We start from the raw sequence: 16,787 nt of genomic DNA, 5'->3' as shown, positions 1-16,787 counted from the left end.
TGTTAATGCATCAGTAGCAGTTTTCCAATGGTGTAATATATAATAATTTACAGTCTTTCTGACAGTGGCCGTTTTGCCCCCTCAGTTTTACTTTTATACTTAAATTACATTTTGTTGCAATACTTACAGTATTCCTAGCCTGTGGCTGTAGTACTTTTACTTGAGTAAAATATCTGAGTACTTCTTCCATCACTGTGCAATATATGTCTAATATGACATTGAACAGTGCCAGTTTTCATTACACACACACACACACACAGCGTTTCTGCTTTTATTTTGAAATTTGCATCGCTGGTATTGGCCTGGCTTAGCTGGGGCAGATGGACCGGTTGAGCCTCCTTTCTAAAGACAACCTGAGATTACACAGTACAGCAGCCACTTTTAACACTTATTAGTCTGTACAAAGAACATGTGTCTTTTTACGATATGTCAGATGTAATAACACTCAATCGACTGTCTGTGGCACTCACTTATATTTACTTTATAGTGCCTTTATCGCATTTTAAAGTACGTTTTACCTCACAATAAAGTGTTTTCATTTGTCACAGGGTTACAGGACAGGTGTGTTTTCCCCTGAAGTCAAAACAACAGGCTAAACATTCAATGGAGAAAAAAACGAGTCCGTCTATTCTAGACATTCTCCCTCGATGACACAGTCACAGGCTCGTGCAACAGGATCAGGAAAGTTTCGATGCTCCGCCCCGGTAAATGCACCTGCTGCACCACCTGGAGCAGATGAACACTGACGGGCTAGAGGCTGTGACAGCAGCAACAACATGGGAGGTAAGATCCATTCATTCTGATACTTGGATCATAAATTGACGCCTTTTTTTTTTATTAAGAGTTCAATAGACTTTTATGGTTTTTCTTCGATTCTTAAAGGCGTGAAACTGTCAAACCTCTAAGGAAATCACTGGAATATTCCTATTATTATTCCTGTAGGACTGAGAGTGGATATGTGGTGATCAGTACTGAGTTTACAGTGTCTTTGTGATGTTTCACGTTTCTTATAATAACAGCTCTTTGATTTACTATGGCACAAACTATTCAGTCAAGTCATACCTCCTTCTTATACTCATTACTCATTATCTGATGTGTATTCACATTATTATGTAGCCTACAATCTGTACTTTCTATTGTAATTCAATACAACATCCCTGTCATAACATCTATGGTTATGAAGTTTGGTACCACTTTCTGGGAAAAAAAAAGTTTAAAAGTTGTAATTAATGGCTTTATTAATGGTTAATATATCTTTTAAGCTTCATACATCAGTTATAAGTCATTAATAAGAACTACATTCGGGTTGCCAGGTTGCGAAAGATCCTCCTCCAGTATGATTCTTTTCTTGTTGCAAGTTAACTCTTTAATTTATTAGGAAGATTTCTCCAATGCACTGTTTGACCATTGAAGTGTGTTACAACACACCTTGACCCAAGCCCATTTATAAACTGCTTCTTGATGTTTACAACCACACACTTATTGTGGTGTCACCATTTCTTAATGTAAGCATAGTTTGATTTGCTGTTGAGCTCTTTGCAAACTTATAAAAGTAGTAAAAGTAGCAATGCCACAATACAAATAATCAGTTATAAGTTAAAGCTCTGCATTCAAAGTTCAAGTGCAAAATATCCTTAGTACCCAAAGTAAAATCACTTGTTATGCAGAATGACTAACTTTAATTGACGGATTGTTGTATATTTTATTTTTGGATTATAAAGGTGAAACTAAATAAAAGTACTTACTGCTGGAACATATTAAATTCTCTTATCAATACAGTCTTATTGTCTTATCCTACATGATAATTTATATAATCTAATAAGTGGAGAAAAAAAGTAAAATATTTGCCAATGAATTGTGGTGGATTAGAAGTATAAAACAGAGGAAATTGGACTAGTATCACGGCTCAGTTTGTCACTTGTTAATTTACTTTGTCACAATTCTTTTGTTATTACATGAATATTACAAGGTTCTGTGAGAAGGTGGAAAGCCACATTTGAATAAAAGTAGAAAATCCAGCTCAAGGGCGAGTGGAAACTGATTTTCATAAACCAAATACACCTACACCTCAGGTCTCTCATAGGTGCACCAGGTGTTATTGACCAATTAGAAGGCAGTGGTTATTGCTTCCCTTCTCTCTATCTGACAGGCGTCTACTCTGGTGAAAAGATGGCAGGATTTTTCTCCTACGAGAGTTCAGAAGTCGACTGGTGTGAAGACAACTACAAACACTCTGAACATGTGGTGGAGTACTTCAACACTGTAAGTTCTGTATACTGCAACATTCATGTCAATACAAACATTCAAGTTTCGAGATTCATATGTAAAATCACATATTCACACAACATCTGCCCCATAACTGCTAGTCATACACATATTTTTCCTTTTTGGTTGATTGAATGATGTTTCTCCTACAGATGAGCAGCTTTTCCTTCTTCATTATATCGCCCGTCATGCTCTACCTTTTGCACCCTTATGCCAAAGAGAGGAGCCTGGCAATCCACATAGTTTGGATCATGATGATTTTTGTAGGTCAGTTTTCTTTCTTTCATTGCATATTTCATGTTGGTCTGTATCACAAGATACGTCTGATTTCTTTACATTAGTAGGTCAACAGGAGTCACCAAACCTGTTAGAGACATGAATCATTGCCTTCATGAGTTGTTCGTTCAATTATGAGTTGACATGTGCATGAATCAGTTTTTGTCAGTGTACACCCATTTCAAACTCTATTCTGCACACACAGATGAAATACTGTTACATGCACTACCTGCCAAGTAGCCAAGTGAAGTGGTCCCAAAATGGATCCCTGGGGCACACCAGCATTATGGTATAGTGAAGAAGACCAATCATAGGCCTTAGGTGGATTTTTTTTTTTTTTTAAATAGAGCCTCAGCCATGAAAATGGGTCATGAAACAAACTGAATTAATTATTTTATGGTTTACAACAGTGGTTCCCAACTTCTTGGGAATTAGTTTCTCAATCAATTACTGTTTTGATCATCAAAGAAATTTACAGCTACTAGCTTCTTAGATGTGATTTTGTTTTTGGTTGTTTTCTTACAATTCTGTGATTGTAAACTAAATAGCTTTGGTTGAACAAAACAAGACATTTGATGGACTTGATACTGTCATTTTTCACAAGTTGCTATGCCATTGCCATTAGCTGAGAAAATTATCAGTAGATTAATGGACAAATATAATAAAAAATAATTTGCTAGAGCTTCTTGCAACCTCTTATCACCTGTTGCAATTATTTACCAGGAGTTTCACCAAAGAGGAATTTTCCTTGCTTTATGTGGATTTCAAGAAAAATAGTATAGCCTTTCCTCTCCTGTTAATCATCACACCCTTTATAGATTTATCTTGTGACCCACTGTGGGGTCCCAACCCCCAGATTGAAAACCAGATGCTAGATGTAAAAACTGATGAACATTCTATCAATTTCAGACTTAACATTCCCATTCTGCCTCCCCTTCTCTCTTAGTCATTTGTCTTTAGTCCTTATGTGTTTGTGTTTCTGTAACAGTATAAAAATTTTACTATTTCACATTTAAAGAAAAATTGCTCTCTCTCCTTCCAGGGCTCTTCTCAGCATACTTCCACATGACTCTTAGTTTTGTTGGCCAGATGTTGGATGAGTTGTCAATCCTGTGGGTGCTGGCAGTGGGATATGCTGTCTGGTTCCCCCGCAAGCTGTTCCCTTCTTTCATAAAAGACAGGTAAGATAACTTTGTAACAATCTACCTGATAACAGATGACTGATTTGTGTTTCCACAAGTTAGTCCTAGGTTTTTGTTTCTGTCTTTATTCGGCAAATGGTAATACGTATTGGCATGTGTTACTAAGGACTCACACACAGCTCAATAATCCTTTAATAAGACAAGTCAAAAAAACAATGACAGTGTTTCTAAGGCACGCCACTCTGAAACCTAATCTGTGCTGGCTAAGGAGCCAGGCTGACAGCCTCAACAAGAGGCATTATCACAAAAACACAATATGGTGCCGCTGTCTTCACCTGAATGTGACAGATAGGGGCTGTCACTATTGTAAAAGAGGGGAGCTCCACCCACCCTGTTTAAATATTTAACCACAAGGTGGGAAAAGATGAATGAAATTTTGATGACACCTGAAAAGAATCCCACAGCCCTGACTCAACAACCTCTCACATTGATTTTTACAGTTTTTCAAGGTAATGTGTTGGTCCTCTTCATCATGAATGGATTACTGAAATTACCTACCAGGCACAGGCCCAGGGGTGCTGAGAGGTCAGGGGGCCTGTGGTAGGCTACAGCCTCTGCTTGAAGAGACCAACGAGATTTCAGCTCATTGTTTAGCTGTCTGGCCACAACTTACCTCTTCTGGTTCACTCTCACCCCTCTTACAGAGTTATTTTCAGAGAAAAAAGCCCTAAAATCCCACTGTACACTCAGAATCAAACAACAGACAGATGCATTTAACAACTAGCTGGTGAACATAGTGGAGCATAAGCATCTAAAGAGCCAGATATTTCCCTCAGGAGTTGGTGGAGACCAAAAGCAAAGAGCAAACGTTGGACTTACATTCTTCAGGTGGCCAAAAGCATGACTGCTAATTGATAATGCTGCTCTGTAACTGTCAATGCGTAAATAACTTAAAAGGTGATGATATGTCAATGCTTTGGACAAGTGTGAGACAGCCTCTATTGTTCAGGTGCATTTTGTACCTCTTTCAATCTGGGTGTCTCACTCCTCTTTAAGCGGCGGTGGGGCTTTTACATGTCTCATAATTCATCCATGCACATAAACCTTTGCCTCATTGCTTCTTTTTTCTTTCTGTCTGTTCCATCACAGGTCCACGTTTTCAAGGCTCATCCTGTTGGTTACTGTCATCACCTCGGTGTCATCGTTCGTCAAACCTACAGCTAATGCCTACGCTTTAAACTGCTTCGGCCTCCACCTGCTTTACACTCTGGCAGTGGAGATGAGATGGTATGAAGACTGTGGCCTTTTCCCACAGTTGTATCGGTTTTTGTTGCAGTTTTGATTTGTTGTCTTAATCAATGTTCTCTCTTTCTCAGCTGCACTGACCAGAAGGCTCTGCGACTGGCCAAGCTGTCAGTGGCTCTGTGGGTGCTCGCCATCTCCTGCTGGATTAGTGACCGTTTTGGCTGCAGCTTCTGGCAGCGGCTAAACTTCTGCTACCTCCACGGTATCTGGTGAGTCCTGGCTTAGGCCTTTTCCCTTCCCTTCCTTTGCATCAGCAAAACATTACGCCGGCTGAATTATGTTTCTTATCAACATATTATCAAGCATATTTGTCTTGTAATTCAATATCAGCTCAGAAACTAAAGTATGATGAAACTTTTTTTTTTGCTTATGTTTAAGTACTTACACTTAGGAAAAGATAGTGGTCTAGATTGAATGTTGAAAAAGTCAACAGTAACATGAAGCATGACAAAGGATGTGTTTACTGTATTAACATTTAATCAAAACCACAGACTTTCACTATAACTTTAACCAAATTGCTTTTGTTGCCTGAACCTTATCACGCAGAGGATTCAGACCCAGCGCCTGTGAACATTATCGATTCAGCAAATTACATTTTATACAAAACATATGTGGCAAGAAGAATTAGTACATATAAACATATTTATTAGGAGACATGCTCATGTATGTTAATCTTCATTTTATGTATCCTCCAGGCACATTCTCATTGTGATGGCGGTGGCTTATGGCAGCACTTTGATAGCTTACCTGGACGCCAACTATGAGATACCGTATTCGCTGCCTGGACTGCAGTACTGGCCATGTGATAAATGGGCTGTTGGATTACCTCACATTGTCCTGAAGGGTACTACCAAAACACGGAAACGGTGCTAACAAAGTCTTGTTTAACTTTGGCAGAACATTTCTGTTAGTGCACTCCATTAGGACAGTAGAAGATGCAATCTAGGATCTGAAAGCTTGGCCCCACCACCGTAATTCAAAATACGGGAATCTAATGTCACTCCAACTGATTGACAACAACAACTAAATACAAGTTATGCTTGTTTTCTGATCCTATAAAAGGTTTATTTACACAACAGATGGAGTACCGAATGAGCCAAGTTCACATATACAAAACTATTATTTACAGATCAATCTTAAAATCTATACTTTAATATGCCCGGTACTTATACTATAGATTCATATTTCTAACACAGTAGCAAATCCAGAACTATTATTGCAGTGATATTGTGATATTCCTGTAATTCAAACCTTTGCTCTTAGTCTCTCTATTCAAGCCATGATGTGTGTTTTCACACACATCATGCTCAGTCAACTGCATCAGTTGACTGAGCTGACTTATCTTGAACTCCTACGAAGGTGAAATGAGGTTTGGTTTTACAGGTTTTAAGGCGATGACTATCACACATTATGAGCTTGTAAGTCATGAATGGTTTCATAAAATATCTATGGGCCTCCAGTTTTAAAGAGTTTGTCTTTGACAGTTAAGCATGCATGTTTTTGTATATATAAATCAGTTACTGATATTTATTTTCAAGATATGTATACGCACATTTGATTCTGCACATAACCGATTGTATTGACATACTGTATGCTTTCTTTTCATGAAACTATTCTTTTGCTAAGAAACAGTAGCTACTGTCATTCTGTGCAACAGTTTCTTGGAGTGAGGCGCTACAGTGAAATGTGTTTGCATGGAGTTTTAAAATACCTCAGCATGTGATGGCTTCACAGTCATACATCCTGTCCTCGGGGTCAGTTTGATCTGTAACCTGAACTGTTTTGTCTCATTTTAATCTAATACAAGCTGAGTAAAGTTATAATTGTCAGTCTAGTAATGTGTTAGAATTAAGACATTCATTTAAACTCAGGACATTTCAGTGACACCTATTTGTCGCTTTGTCTATAAAAAATAGTCTCATTCAGGACCTCTGAAATATGACTCTAAAGTGCATTTGTATGACTGACAGCTCCACGACAATCACATGCAGATCTGATTCTTGTTTGACTGACTCTAACTCACCAAAATGACCTTTTTGTGTAATTTGGTGATGTGTTGAGAATATTCAGGTACACTGTGCCTCCATTCACGTGATATTTCCGGAAGGATACAACAGACACAACAATAGATCCATTACACAAAGGAATGCACATGTTTTCTCTGCACTCCAGTGTTCAACAGTGACCTCCTGTGGGTGATGATACTTTCAAAAGCAACTAGTGCTTTTAAAAATATAATGATATTAATTAGTGACAGCCAGATGATACGCTAAGAGTGAGGTAACAAATAAAACAGAATGTGTTGGCACTAATTTCAAATGTCAGAATCAATTATCCGTAACTTTTCAGTGTCCTGTCTGGATAAACTGAAGTTATTATGTTTACAGAAAACTGTATGTCTACATCAGGTATTCCCAACCTGGAGGTCAGTAACCCTCAAGTTTGTCAGATGCTCCAAACCTGTGGTCCACACTGAAATACATCAACTACTGGATAAGTTGCCATGAATTTCTGTTGAGGCATGCATGGTGCACAGAGGATGAATCCTACCGACTTTTGATCTGGCGCCCTCAGTCTGCCAAAATTGGCAATCCAGCAGTTGAGATGTAAGTTTATTCAAGTTTTCACCTATCCTGTGACGTATATCCACATCTACTAGATGGACTGGAACAACATCTTGTAAAGGGATTCATTGTCTCCAGACGATAAATTGGTATGACTTCCCTAACTTTTCCTCGAGCACCGCTAAGAGGTTGACATTTAGGATAAGTCATGTCCATACTGAGGCCATAGTGTGTATTGAGCGGTCAGAAGAAGGCATTTCCTAATTTAGGGGGTCATAAGTCAAAAAGGTTGGGAACCACTGCTGTAGATTTATTCTTTCATTTAGAGAAATATGTTTTGTGCTGATTGTTAATTAAATTATTTGTTTAGGTTTTTCCCTTGGGCCTTGCAATTTATGATACGACTGTATTTTTGTCATCAAGGAAAAATGATGAACGTTGTGGAAACAGTTGACATTCTTTTGTACAAAGTCGGACCCGTTGACAAGTTTTACTATCATTGATAATAAAGCTTTACTACGTGTGTGAAATCTGTGCCGCATGGCTTCATTTTGAATTTCTATCTCTTCCAACATACTAACATAATACCTACTCAGTGCTAGTTAGCCTGTTAGCCTCTGGATGCTACTGTGGCAGCTGTGGCTCAGGAGGTAGAGCCACAATCAGAAGGTTGGCGGTTCAATCCTTGGCTCCTCCCATCCGTGTGTATAAGTGTCTTTGGGCAAGATACTAAACGCCATATTGCCTCTGATGGCTGTTCCATCAGAGTGTGTCTGTGTATGCTAGAAGTGCTGTGTGAATGGGTAAATATGGCTTGCATTGTAAAGTGGTTGATCAGACTATATGAGTGCAGTTCATTTACTGATTCCTGCTGCCTGTGGAGAGACTTGCTGCTGCATCCTGTTAGTGTAAATAATCATTTCACATTTTAATTTAAATACTTTTATCATCTCCAGATTTATTTCTTAAATGTGCTACTGCTACTACTACTCATACTACAACATCCCTACGAGTTGGAATATTTGTGTTTATCTACAGTAGAAATAACACACACTTGGCATCATCACAATCAACATAATAAGTTAGTAAGTAAAAACACTTTCATAAGTTAGCAGCTTTATTTAAGAACAGCTTAATATTTTGGGGTAAAAAATGATGCATATTGTCTCATTTCCAGTGGCACATCATGTTCTGCCCTGCACTTGTGTTTCCTAAAAGATGCACAACATCAAATAAAACTTGAAATACCCAATACATTTAGAGATCTGCAGCCAGTACATACCTAGGGAAATAAACAATCAAATATCCCGACTGGATCCGTTTGAGCAGCAGGAGAAGAAGGGGAGGCACCAAGCCAGTGAGAGAGTGGTGACCTTCTGTCCCACAGCTGAGGCCTGATAATCTCACATCAAAGTCTGAGCACAGCAGAGACTTGACTGCAATGGGCCCTGACTCTGTTGAAAAGAGGTGTATTCAATTCTTCTCAGATTAAACATTTGAAATGGACATTGAGACAGAGGCTGAGTTAGATTAATGTGACAACCTGTGGAGTTATGAATAACAACACATTTGTCAATATGTACCCATGTTTCCTATGGCTTAAATGGATGCATGTTGCTGTCACAAACTTGTTTTGAAAGACTTCACATTTTTCTTTGATTGGTGAGACAATATAAATGTGGTTATTGTCAGAGATTTTTCCACTGATCACACAGTGATATCTTTCACTTTAGATCTTAGCTATTGTGAGCAATGCTCCAGACTAATGAGCAGGCATATTTAATATTAAATAATTGTGAAATAGATAATAAAATAAAATTGATAATATCAAATAAAACATGACACAGAATTAATTCCTTCTTCTGTTACCATACAATAGAGTACGCTGGTCATGCAGGCTGTCGTACTGTCTATTGTTGAGGAAAACACTTTTAAGTATACTTTTAACCAAGTATACTTAAAACTTTGCTTTACTAGTTTGTTATGGTTTTGTAAGCAGCAGCTGGAGATGAATGAAATGGAAAGACTCGAAGACTTCAAAACTGTCAACTAGTGACAGATTCTGTGTAAATATAAGAATGTGACACATATAAAGTTGTATAAGTAACATACAACCTTCTTTGTTATTGTTATTTCATCGACGGCCTTAATAATAACTCAATTCTAGGGATGCAACTCACAACTATTTTCCTTATTGAAACACAAACTGTTAGTAGTGTTTCCATCAAGACAGCTGTTTCTGTCTGCAGTTGTTACCCCCCCCCCCCCCCCCCCCATGTGTGAGGTCTAGTTTTGATGTTGGTTAAGGTTTGAGGGAAGACACCAGATCCTACAACCCTTTGTGGGTTGGTCTGAGTGGCTTCCTTCCTTTCTTTTTTTCTTTCTGTTCCTTCTGGCTGGCGCATCAGCCTTCTGTTTTTGTTGTTGATGTTGATTATGGTCATTTTCTTTCATTTTTATTTAGTGGTAAACAGAATGTTCTTTGCTGCAACAACTTCACTCTCTTAGGTTATGTTTGACCTCTTTTCTTAGAGAGTCTTTGTGGGGGGTCGTAACAGCAGCGTGTGCAAGGAGCTTCCACGCAAAGCTGCCTTGAAAGGGGACAGCAACAGTGTTGGAGGTGGCAAGTGTTGTCGTTGTTTTTGTCTCTAAACTGCAGGTGCACGCCGAGCCACAACATTTCATATGCAAAGAGACGCATGCTTCCATTCACCTTACCTTAACAACAACCTTATATCCTTGACAAAGAAATTTCAAGGTGTTATCTACATGTAAACATTCAACAGTGACCTCCTGTGGGCTGGTGAAAATATTTAAAATAGTTTGAGGCGAACCAGTTCTTTTCCGAATGTAATGTTTAAAAGATAACAAGTGAAACCTGAAATCCAGATACTGAAGATCTGACACTACTGAAAAAAATACATGTGTGCCTCCTGGCCCACTGCTCCTCATGTGGCCAAAGAAAGTACTGTCCCTTGTTTCTCACAGCTATCTGTTAGGTGGTCAAGATCCATGATTCATGACGTGTTGCAAATATCAAACATGTTTGAGTCACGTCAGACACAGGTGTGTAGCAGAGTGGAGAAGAGATTTGACTGTATCCCGCTCTGGACTGACATAAACACCAGTTGTATCATTAGTTGTAATGTGCACTATAAAGTTAACATTTTTTCAAAAGGTGTGCCTGAAGATAGAAAAGGTTTATGCCAATGAAGTTCAAAGTCTTTCTACCCCCTCAAAATGCTAAAATCATGTCATTATGTGAAATCATGATGAAGTTACTGGGCCTCAAAGAGGAGGGAGGGTTGTGAAGACTTTCCAGATTGGTACAGAAGTCTAAGCCTTACTGATGAGTTGTGTGCCAAAAAATCAGTCAAAAGAGGACGAAGGCTGGGATGGCACTTCAGCTATCCTACAGTTACCCATTTCTTTATTTAGAGGTATTTTTGACTAAAAAGTTTATTAAGTGCTTGTTCCAGTCCAAGTTAGGACACAAATATTGCATAAGTTTTGTTATCATGTAAAAATGAATGTTATTAATACTTTAAAATCTACTTAACATTCTCAGTTAGTTACACATTTGCTCTCAATTTCAATAAAACTATGTTTTGTCTGTCAAACCTGTGGGACATGTTTTCATTTTGTATATCTGTATGTCCACACATATTGAAAAGGAGGCTTTAAAGGTTGACGTCTCAATACAAGTGGGACACCCTCCTGTCTGACAGCCAGGTGGGACTTCTTTTACTGAGATTTGACTAAGAGGGAGACTGGGTCAGTTTGAGCGGCAGGAGAAGAAGGGGAGGCACCAAGCCAGTGAGAGAGTGGTGACCTTCTGTCCCAGAGTTGAGGCCCGATAATCTCACATCAAAGTCTGAGCACAGCAGAGACTTGACTGCAATGGGCCCTCACTCCCTAAGTCTGTAGAAAAGAGACGTCTTCAATCAGAAGATGTACTGCTTTCTTTCCAGATGAAACATTTGAAATTGAACCAGTGCACATGGGCCATTTGAAACAGAGGCCCTGTAAGCTCATTAGGACTACCTGTTGAGTTAGGTGTAATATTACATTTATCCAGATATAGCCAAGATTACAAATCCTTTATTGCAGTGATACACAAAATGCATGGTCTAATCATGCATAACCCCGATTGAATCTCTTTTTATCTTTTGGTTGATGTGTTACAAAAATGAACATGGGATACAAAGGAATAAGCTTCTTAGGCAACCATGTGTTGCTTAGAAGGAAAACAGCTCTTTGGACGTTTTAACTCATTTTACTGAAACTCAGGACGTTTGCTTTTCATCTGTAGAGGAAGTATTGAGATCATTAACTTGAGTGAAACACTTTTGAAAGCACACGGTACAAGTAACAGCCCTGCATTAGAAATATTTGCAACAAAATGTTCTTAGAGTAATCAAGAGTACTGTGTGTGCAGACTGACTCCTGTCACTGTCGAATTAATGAATTCAGAGAGATCATATGTTTTTGTGTAAAATATAAGTAATAAAACAAGCAGCAAATTCTCACATGAGAAGTTTTATATAAATATTTTCTATACTTTTTATATGAAATTGTTGGTGGGGAACCATTGCTTTTCAGAATGCAATGTTGAAATAATAGCCGGTGAAAGCCAGATGACTGACTGAAATCTATACACCAAGCAGAACTAAGACCTAAAATATTTGAAGAAAATGAATGTGTGCCTGCAGGCCCACTGCTCCCCACGTGGCCAAAGAAAGCACTGTTTTCTGTCTGGCAAACATCCATGACTTTAGCAAATATCAGGCATGTTTGATTCAATTCAGACACACTTGTGTAGCAGGTTTGAGTACAATAATAATAATAATAACAACGATAATAATAACTTTATTTGTGAATAACTTTTCAGAATAAGTTGCAAAGAGCTTTACAGAGACATAAAAGCAAGAAAATACCAGATAGAAGTGGAATTAAATATTTAAATAATAAGTAATAAAAATGTGTTTTAGAAACTTAAATGTTGAATGCACAACTTCTTCACATTCTTGTATTGGTACTTTTACATAAGTAAAGGATCTGACTACTTCTTCCACCACTGCATAAGAGATATTAGGTTGCATGAGTATTTGATAATGTTATTAATACTGCGTTTACCACCCTAATAGCAATAGTTACATTGTGAAACCCATAGAGTTGATTTAATCAATTAACATCATGTGCATTTTACAATTGACACAGAGCTGTAGCCATTGGGACAAGCCCGCTGTCACTCGAGAAAACCTCCAGTAAATGCTTTAATTGTATTTGCAGCTCGGGGACTGCCCCGCCCTTTGAGTGTTCTGATTGGCTGTTTTCAAGAGTGCTTAAATTTCCCGCTCCGTGATTGGCTGAGAGAGCTTTCTGTTTTGGTCGCCTGCCAGCGGCCGTCTGGAAGGGGAGGGGAGCCGTCTGCCTTCCGCTTCTGGGCTGGATTGACACACAATGAGGAGCAGAGGCTGGGGAGACGCTCCACAAACGCCGCTGTAAATAAATACAACAATCACTGAGGCCGGAGAAACATGGAGAACCAGGTACAGTGGCTTTTGTGTCTCCTTGTGGAATCTGAACTTTTCCTGGTGAAAATGGCAGCAGCCTGCGCGCTGGCAGGGCAGGAATGAATCCTCTGTTCTGGTCGCCAGAAGAAAAAAACGCTCCTGCTGCTAATGAACTCGTAGTTGTTTGGCTCTGGAGCTATGCTAGCTGGGCACTCATACATCGGTATTTACCGCTAGCTAGCTTCAGTGTACCACACCATTCAGTACCGCTGCATAGCTGTAGCCACAACCAGGCACACAAAGAGATTCACACCTGGTGTTTATTCTGCTCTGTAGTGTTTTCAAAAAAGCACATGCACTCAATTAAACATTACGAAGACCAATTTGAGTCGAGGTTTTGTGCAGCTAAGCTAATCTAGCTAGCTAGTCTACCTTTCAGGAGAGTGTCGGCCGTTGGCTAAAGGCTAAGGAGCCGCTACAAGGCGCCGGGGAAAAGATTTGTCCTCTCCAGGTTGGGCTGGAGAGGCGGGGTGGTGTCTCCACTGCCAGCGGCCTGAAACCTCAACATATACAACGCTAATAAAATCAGCAACGACCACACGACTCATGTAATATATTTGCGTTATTTGCCAACAGTTGGTTAATGTTAAGTTCTTACGCACCACATTCATGATTGTAGACTAAAATGCATGTAACATGGTGGAAAAGCTGACAAATGTGTGGAAAACGTTGAACTTGAATCCAGTCATGATGACCACCCTTGCATGGGCTGGTCATTAGAAAGCAAAGATCCAAGATTATAAAGCATAATTTTAAGGACTAGCATGTGAACCCTTTGATCTTGCAAGCTCATGCCTTCACATGTAATACTTTTATGTGTACAAATTTGCACACAAGATTTATGTCTTCATAAAAAGCTACATAATTTGTTTTGCAGAAAACAGAAAAGTGGGTAAACCGAATTACATACCTACTAACTGTAAGGGAGATATTGCTTCAGAATGGGTAACTCTAAATGCCTGAGGTTATTCAGGACTATATTTCAGATGGTTAGGCCACACACACCCATGGAAAGTGGCTCAGCCACTTTCTTGGAACTAGTCCCCATTCAACTTGGTCCCTTTGAAGTTTTAACTAGATCTCTGAATGTGCATCCAGAGGAAGTCTTCTGCTACAAGTTAAAAGGATAGTCAAGTTGTACTTCTGTGATGAATGTTACCTATGTTGCCTGTGAAAGATGTGCATTAGATCTTTCACTCTCATTTCACAAATACATGCACAATTGCCAGTTTATTGGTACATGTAGCTTAAAATAATGCAGTCTAACAAAGCAGCCATGCAATTAAACCTACCCCCATGAATGTTATAATGTTTCATTCTTGTTAAAACAATTTTAGAGAGGTGATAATTCAGCTCCAGGGTTTATTGCATTGAAGTATATCGCTTTATACAAGGTACTATTTTATATGATAATATAAATCACACTGTAATAGGTAGTGTTCTATCAACCCTCACCGATACAAGGCTATACCCTTCATTTCGCACTCCCCATACAGTCATTCACACACCTCGAGCCCTGCAGATAGGCTATTTGTGACTTCCCTGTGGCTCTCCAGGATTGACCGCTTTCAAATACCAGTAACTTTTTTGTCTTGTTTCATGTCATCTTTCAGATATTTAAGGTTGGTTATGATGAAGGATTCAGCTGGAACCTACAGATTCATCATGCACAACTGCTGTCATGATTGTTTGTTTGTGTGTGTCCTCTTCCAGAGAAACTTTCTGACTTTTCATTTCAGTCACTTATTAGCTGGAAGAGATTAACATGGTCATGAGGGGTGTTATTTACATGGCAGCTGGGAGTTCATTGTTTTCATGGGAGCCACTGTGTCTGCCAAAATTTGTATTTCCCCTCAATTGGAGCACTGTGTATGAGAAAGGGGGGGCATGCACACATCATGTCAATGTTACTGGCTTTGTTTGATTTGTTTTTGTATCCCCTGCATTGCCTTTAGTCAAGGATCGGTAAATAAATGTGTTGCCACTCTTCATTTTGTCTGATACTGGTACAGTTGAATGATTTGGAGCTAAACCATTGTTTTCTAGATGTATGCCCCCAGGGTGTCATATTTTCAGGCAGTTTGACACAGTTCAATTAATATCAATCTCTATCAATGTTGCTCTCATTTCATGTTTCTATTTTCCCAGCTTCGTATTGGCTCCTGGGCTCTTAATTTTGTGAATATTGGTAAAAATTATAGTCAGAGTCAAATTTTTAGACTGCACCTCTCAGGTGTTTGACATCTTCCTTTGTTTCATATTTTTACAGTTTGACTCTGTTCAGTTTACACTGGTCCCTGTTTTTTCTTAAGCTGAAAGATTAGTCAGTTATTAGCTGATCGACTTAAAGTTTCTGCAATGTGATCATTTGCAGCCTTTTTTGTGTTTTATATCATTTTCAGATTTAAAATCTTTTGTGGGTTTGTCAGACAAAACAAGACAGTAGAAGACATGACCATAGACTGTGAGAACTTGTGATAGGCGTATTTCAATATTGTATGACATCAAACAAATAATCAAGGAAATAATCATCAGGTTAGTCTGTATTAAAAGAGTTGGTGTTAATTGCAGGCCGAGGTTAGTCATTTGACAGCAAACTAATCAGCAACTAATTACACAATCAATAAATGGAGTACTTTGTCTATTAAAAGTGCCAAACATCTGCTTCCTCTGGCTTCTAAAATGTGAGAAAAGCAGATAGTGCTTTTGACTGACTGACTTGGCTTTTGACTGTGTGACAAAAGAAACCATTTCCTTGGGCACTTGGCATTTTTTCACTGATAAACCGATTAATAGAGAAAATGATCATTATTTGCTGCGCTACTATTTTCAGTAGAGCTGGAACAATTAATCGATTAAGGGGTTAGTTGATTCTTTGATTATTATCTGGTTCAACGTCTAAAATTTGATGATTTGCTGCTTTTCTTAATCTCAAATAATATTTATATTAAATCTCTTTGGGTTTTGGACTGTTAGTCAGACAAAATAAGGTAAAGAAGACATCATCGTGGTCTTAAAGAAATTGTGATAAGCATTTACTCTACTTTCTCACATTTCATAGACCAAACGAAAATCAATTACTCCAGAAAACAATCAGCAGATTAATCAGTAATGAACATAATCTTAAATTGCAGACCCAGGATTTTCTTTTCCTCTTTTTTTCCTGTGTAGAAACTACATGTTTGAGGCATTTGAGTTTATTGTTCCTGTTGATTTTTATTGCAGAATCACTTTTCCTTTTTGGCTCATTATCATCCTGATTTTTATGTTGTCCTTATCACATTCCTGATTTTGCAGACGCCTCAGGGGGAGACGGGTGTTGATGATTGGAGGGGTGGGGGGGCTGCACGGCTGCTCACTGTGGGTGTGGTGGAGTCTGGAGTTTAAGGGCATTACTGCCACAGAATGGCCGGGCAGAGTGCCAGGCAGGGGAGGTGTGTGTGTGTCTGTGTGTGTGAGTGTGAGAGAGAGAGTGTGAGTGTGTAAGTGAGCGAACTGGAGAGTGCCAGACCAGCTCATCTCAATCCTGTCCCCTCTAATCCCCCCACTCAGTCCCAGCTCACGAGCTGCTCAGTGCCGGGGCCAAATCCCCACATTCTTCAGTCCTCCCCTGGACATAAAGTGCCTTTCTGTCCCTTCTCATCACCCACCCACCCACC

The 16,787-nt window shown here is 39.0% G+C and overlaps 2 protein-coding genes across 5 annotated transcripts in view; both read left to right on the top strand.

Moving 5' to 3' along the window:
• The first annotated feature begins 31 nt into the window (after positions 1 to 31).
• Positions 32 to 8,082, top strand: acer1 (alkaline ceramidase 1). Its single transcript, XM_023394520.2, has 7 exons — positions 32 to 783; positions 2,150 to 2,262; positions 2,418 to 2,532; positions 3,584 to 3,722; positions 4,833 to 4,970; positions 5,060 to 5,197; positions 5,684 to 8,082. Exons 1-7 carry the CDS (start codon positions 777 to 779, stop codon positions 5,859 to 5,861), a joined length of 828 nt encoding a protein of 275 aa, XP_023250288.1. The 5' UTR covers positions 32 to 776; the 3' UTR covers positions 5,862 to 8,082.
• Positions 8,083 to 12,995: 4,913 nt separating this feature from the next.
• Positions 12,996 to 16,787, top strand: part of mllt1a (MLLT1 super elongation complex subunit a) — a 20,537-nt gene continuing 16,745 nt past the window's right edge. For all 4 annotated transcript variants that reach the window (XM_023394515.2, XM_087170488.1, XM_087170489.1 and 1 more), the window contains exon 1: positions 12,996 to 13,104. In XM_023394515.2, coding sequence (XP_023250283.1) covers positions 13,093 to 13,104 — 12 coding nt within the window. In that variant the 5' untranslated portion in view covers positions 12,996 to 13,092. The remainder of the gene's footprint in view (positions 13,105 to 16,787) is intronic.

Source organism: Seriola lalandi, unplaced genomic scaffold (assembly GCF_002814215.2).
Source record: "Seriola lalandi dorsalis isolate HSWRI2012SDOR001 ecotype SW California unplaced genomic scaffold, Sedor1 jcf7180002054949, whole genome shotgun sequence".
NCBI lineage: Eukaryota > Metazoa > Chordata > Actinopteri > Carangiformes > Carangidae > Seriola > Seriola lalandi.
The sequence above is the reverse complement of the archived record's forward strand: the minus strand, read 5'-3'. Positions and strand labels throughout refer to the sequence as shown.

What these genes read in the sequence shown, in the direction of transcription:
- acer1 (XM_023394520.2), top strand. An exon ending in TGGTGGAGTACTTCAACACT is followed by an intron (nt 2,263 to 2,417) that starts GTAAGTTCTGTA and finishes TTTCTCCTACAG; the next exon opens with ATGAGCAGCTTTTCCTTCTT. An exon ending in CTGGCAGTGGAGATGAGATG is followed by an intron (nt 4,971 to 5,059) that starts GTATGAAGACTG and finishes TCTCTTTCTCAG; the next exon opens with CTGCACTGACCAGAAGGCTC.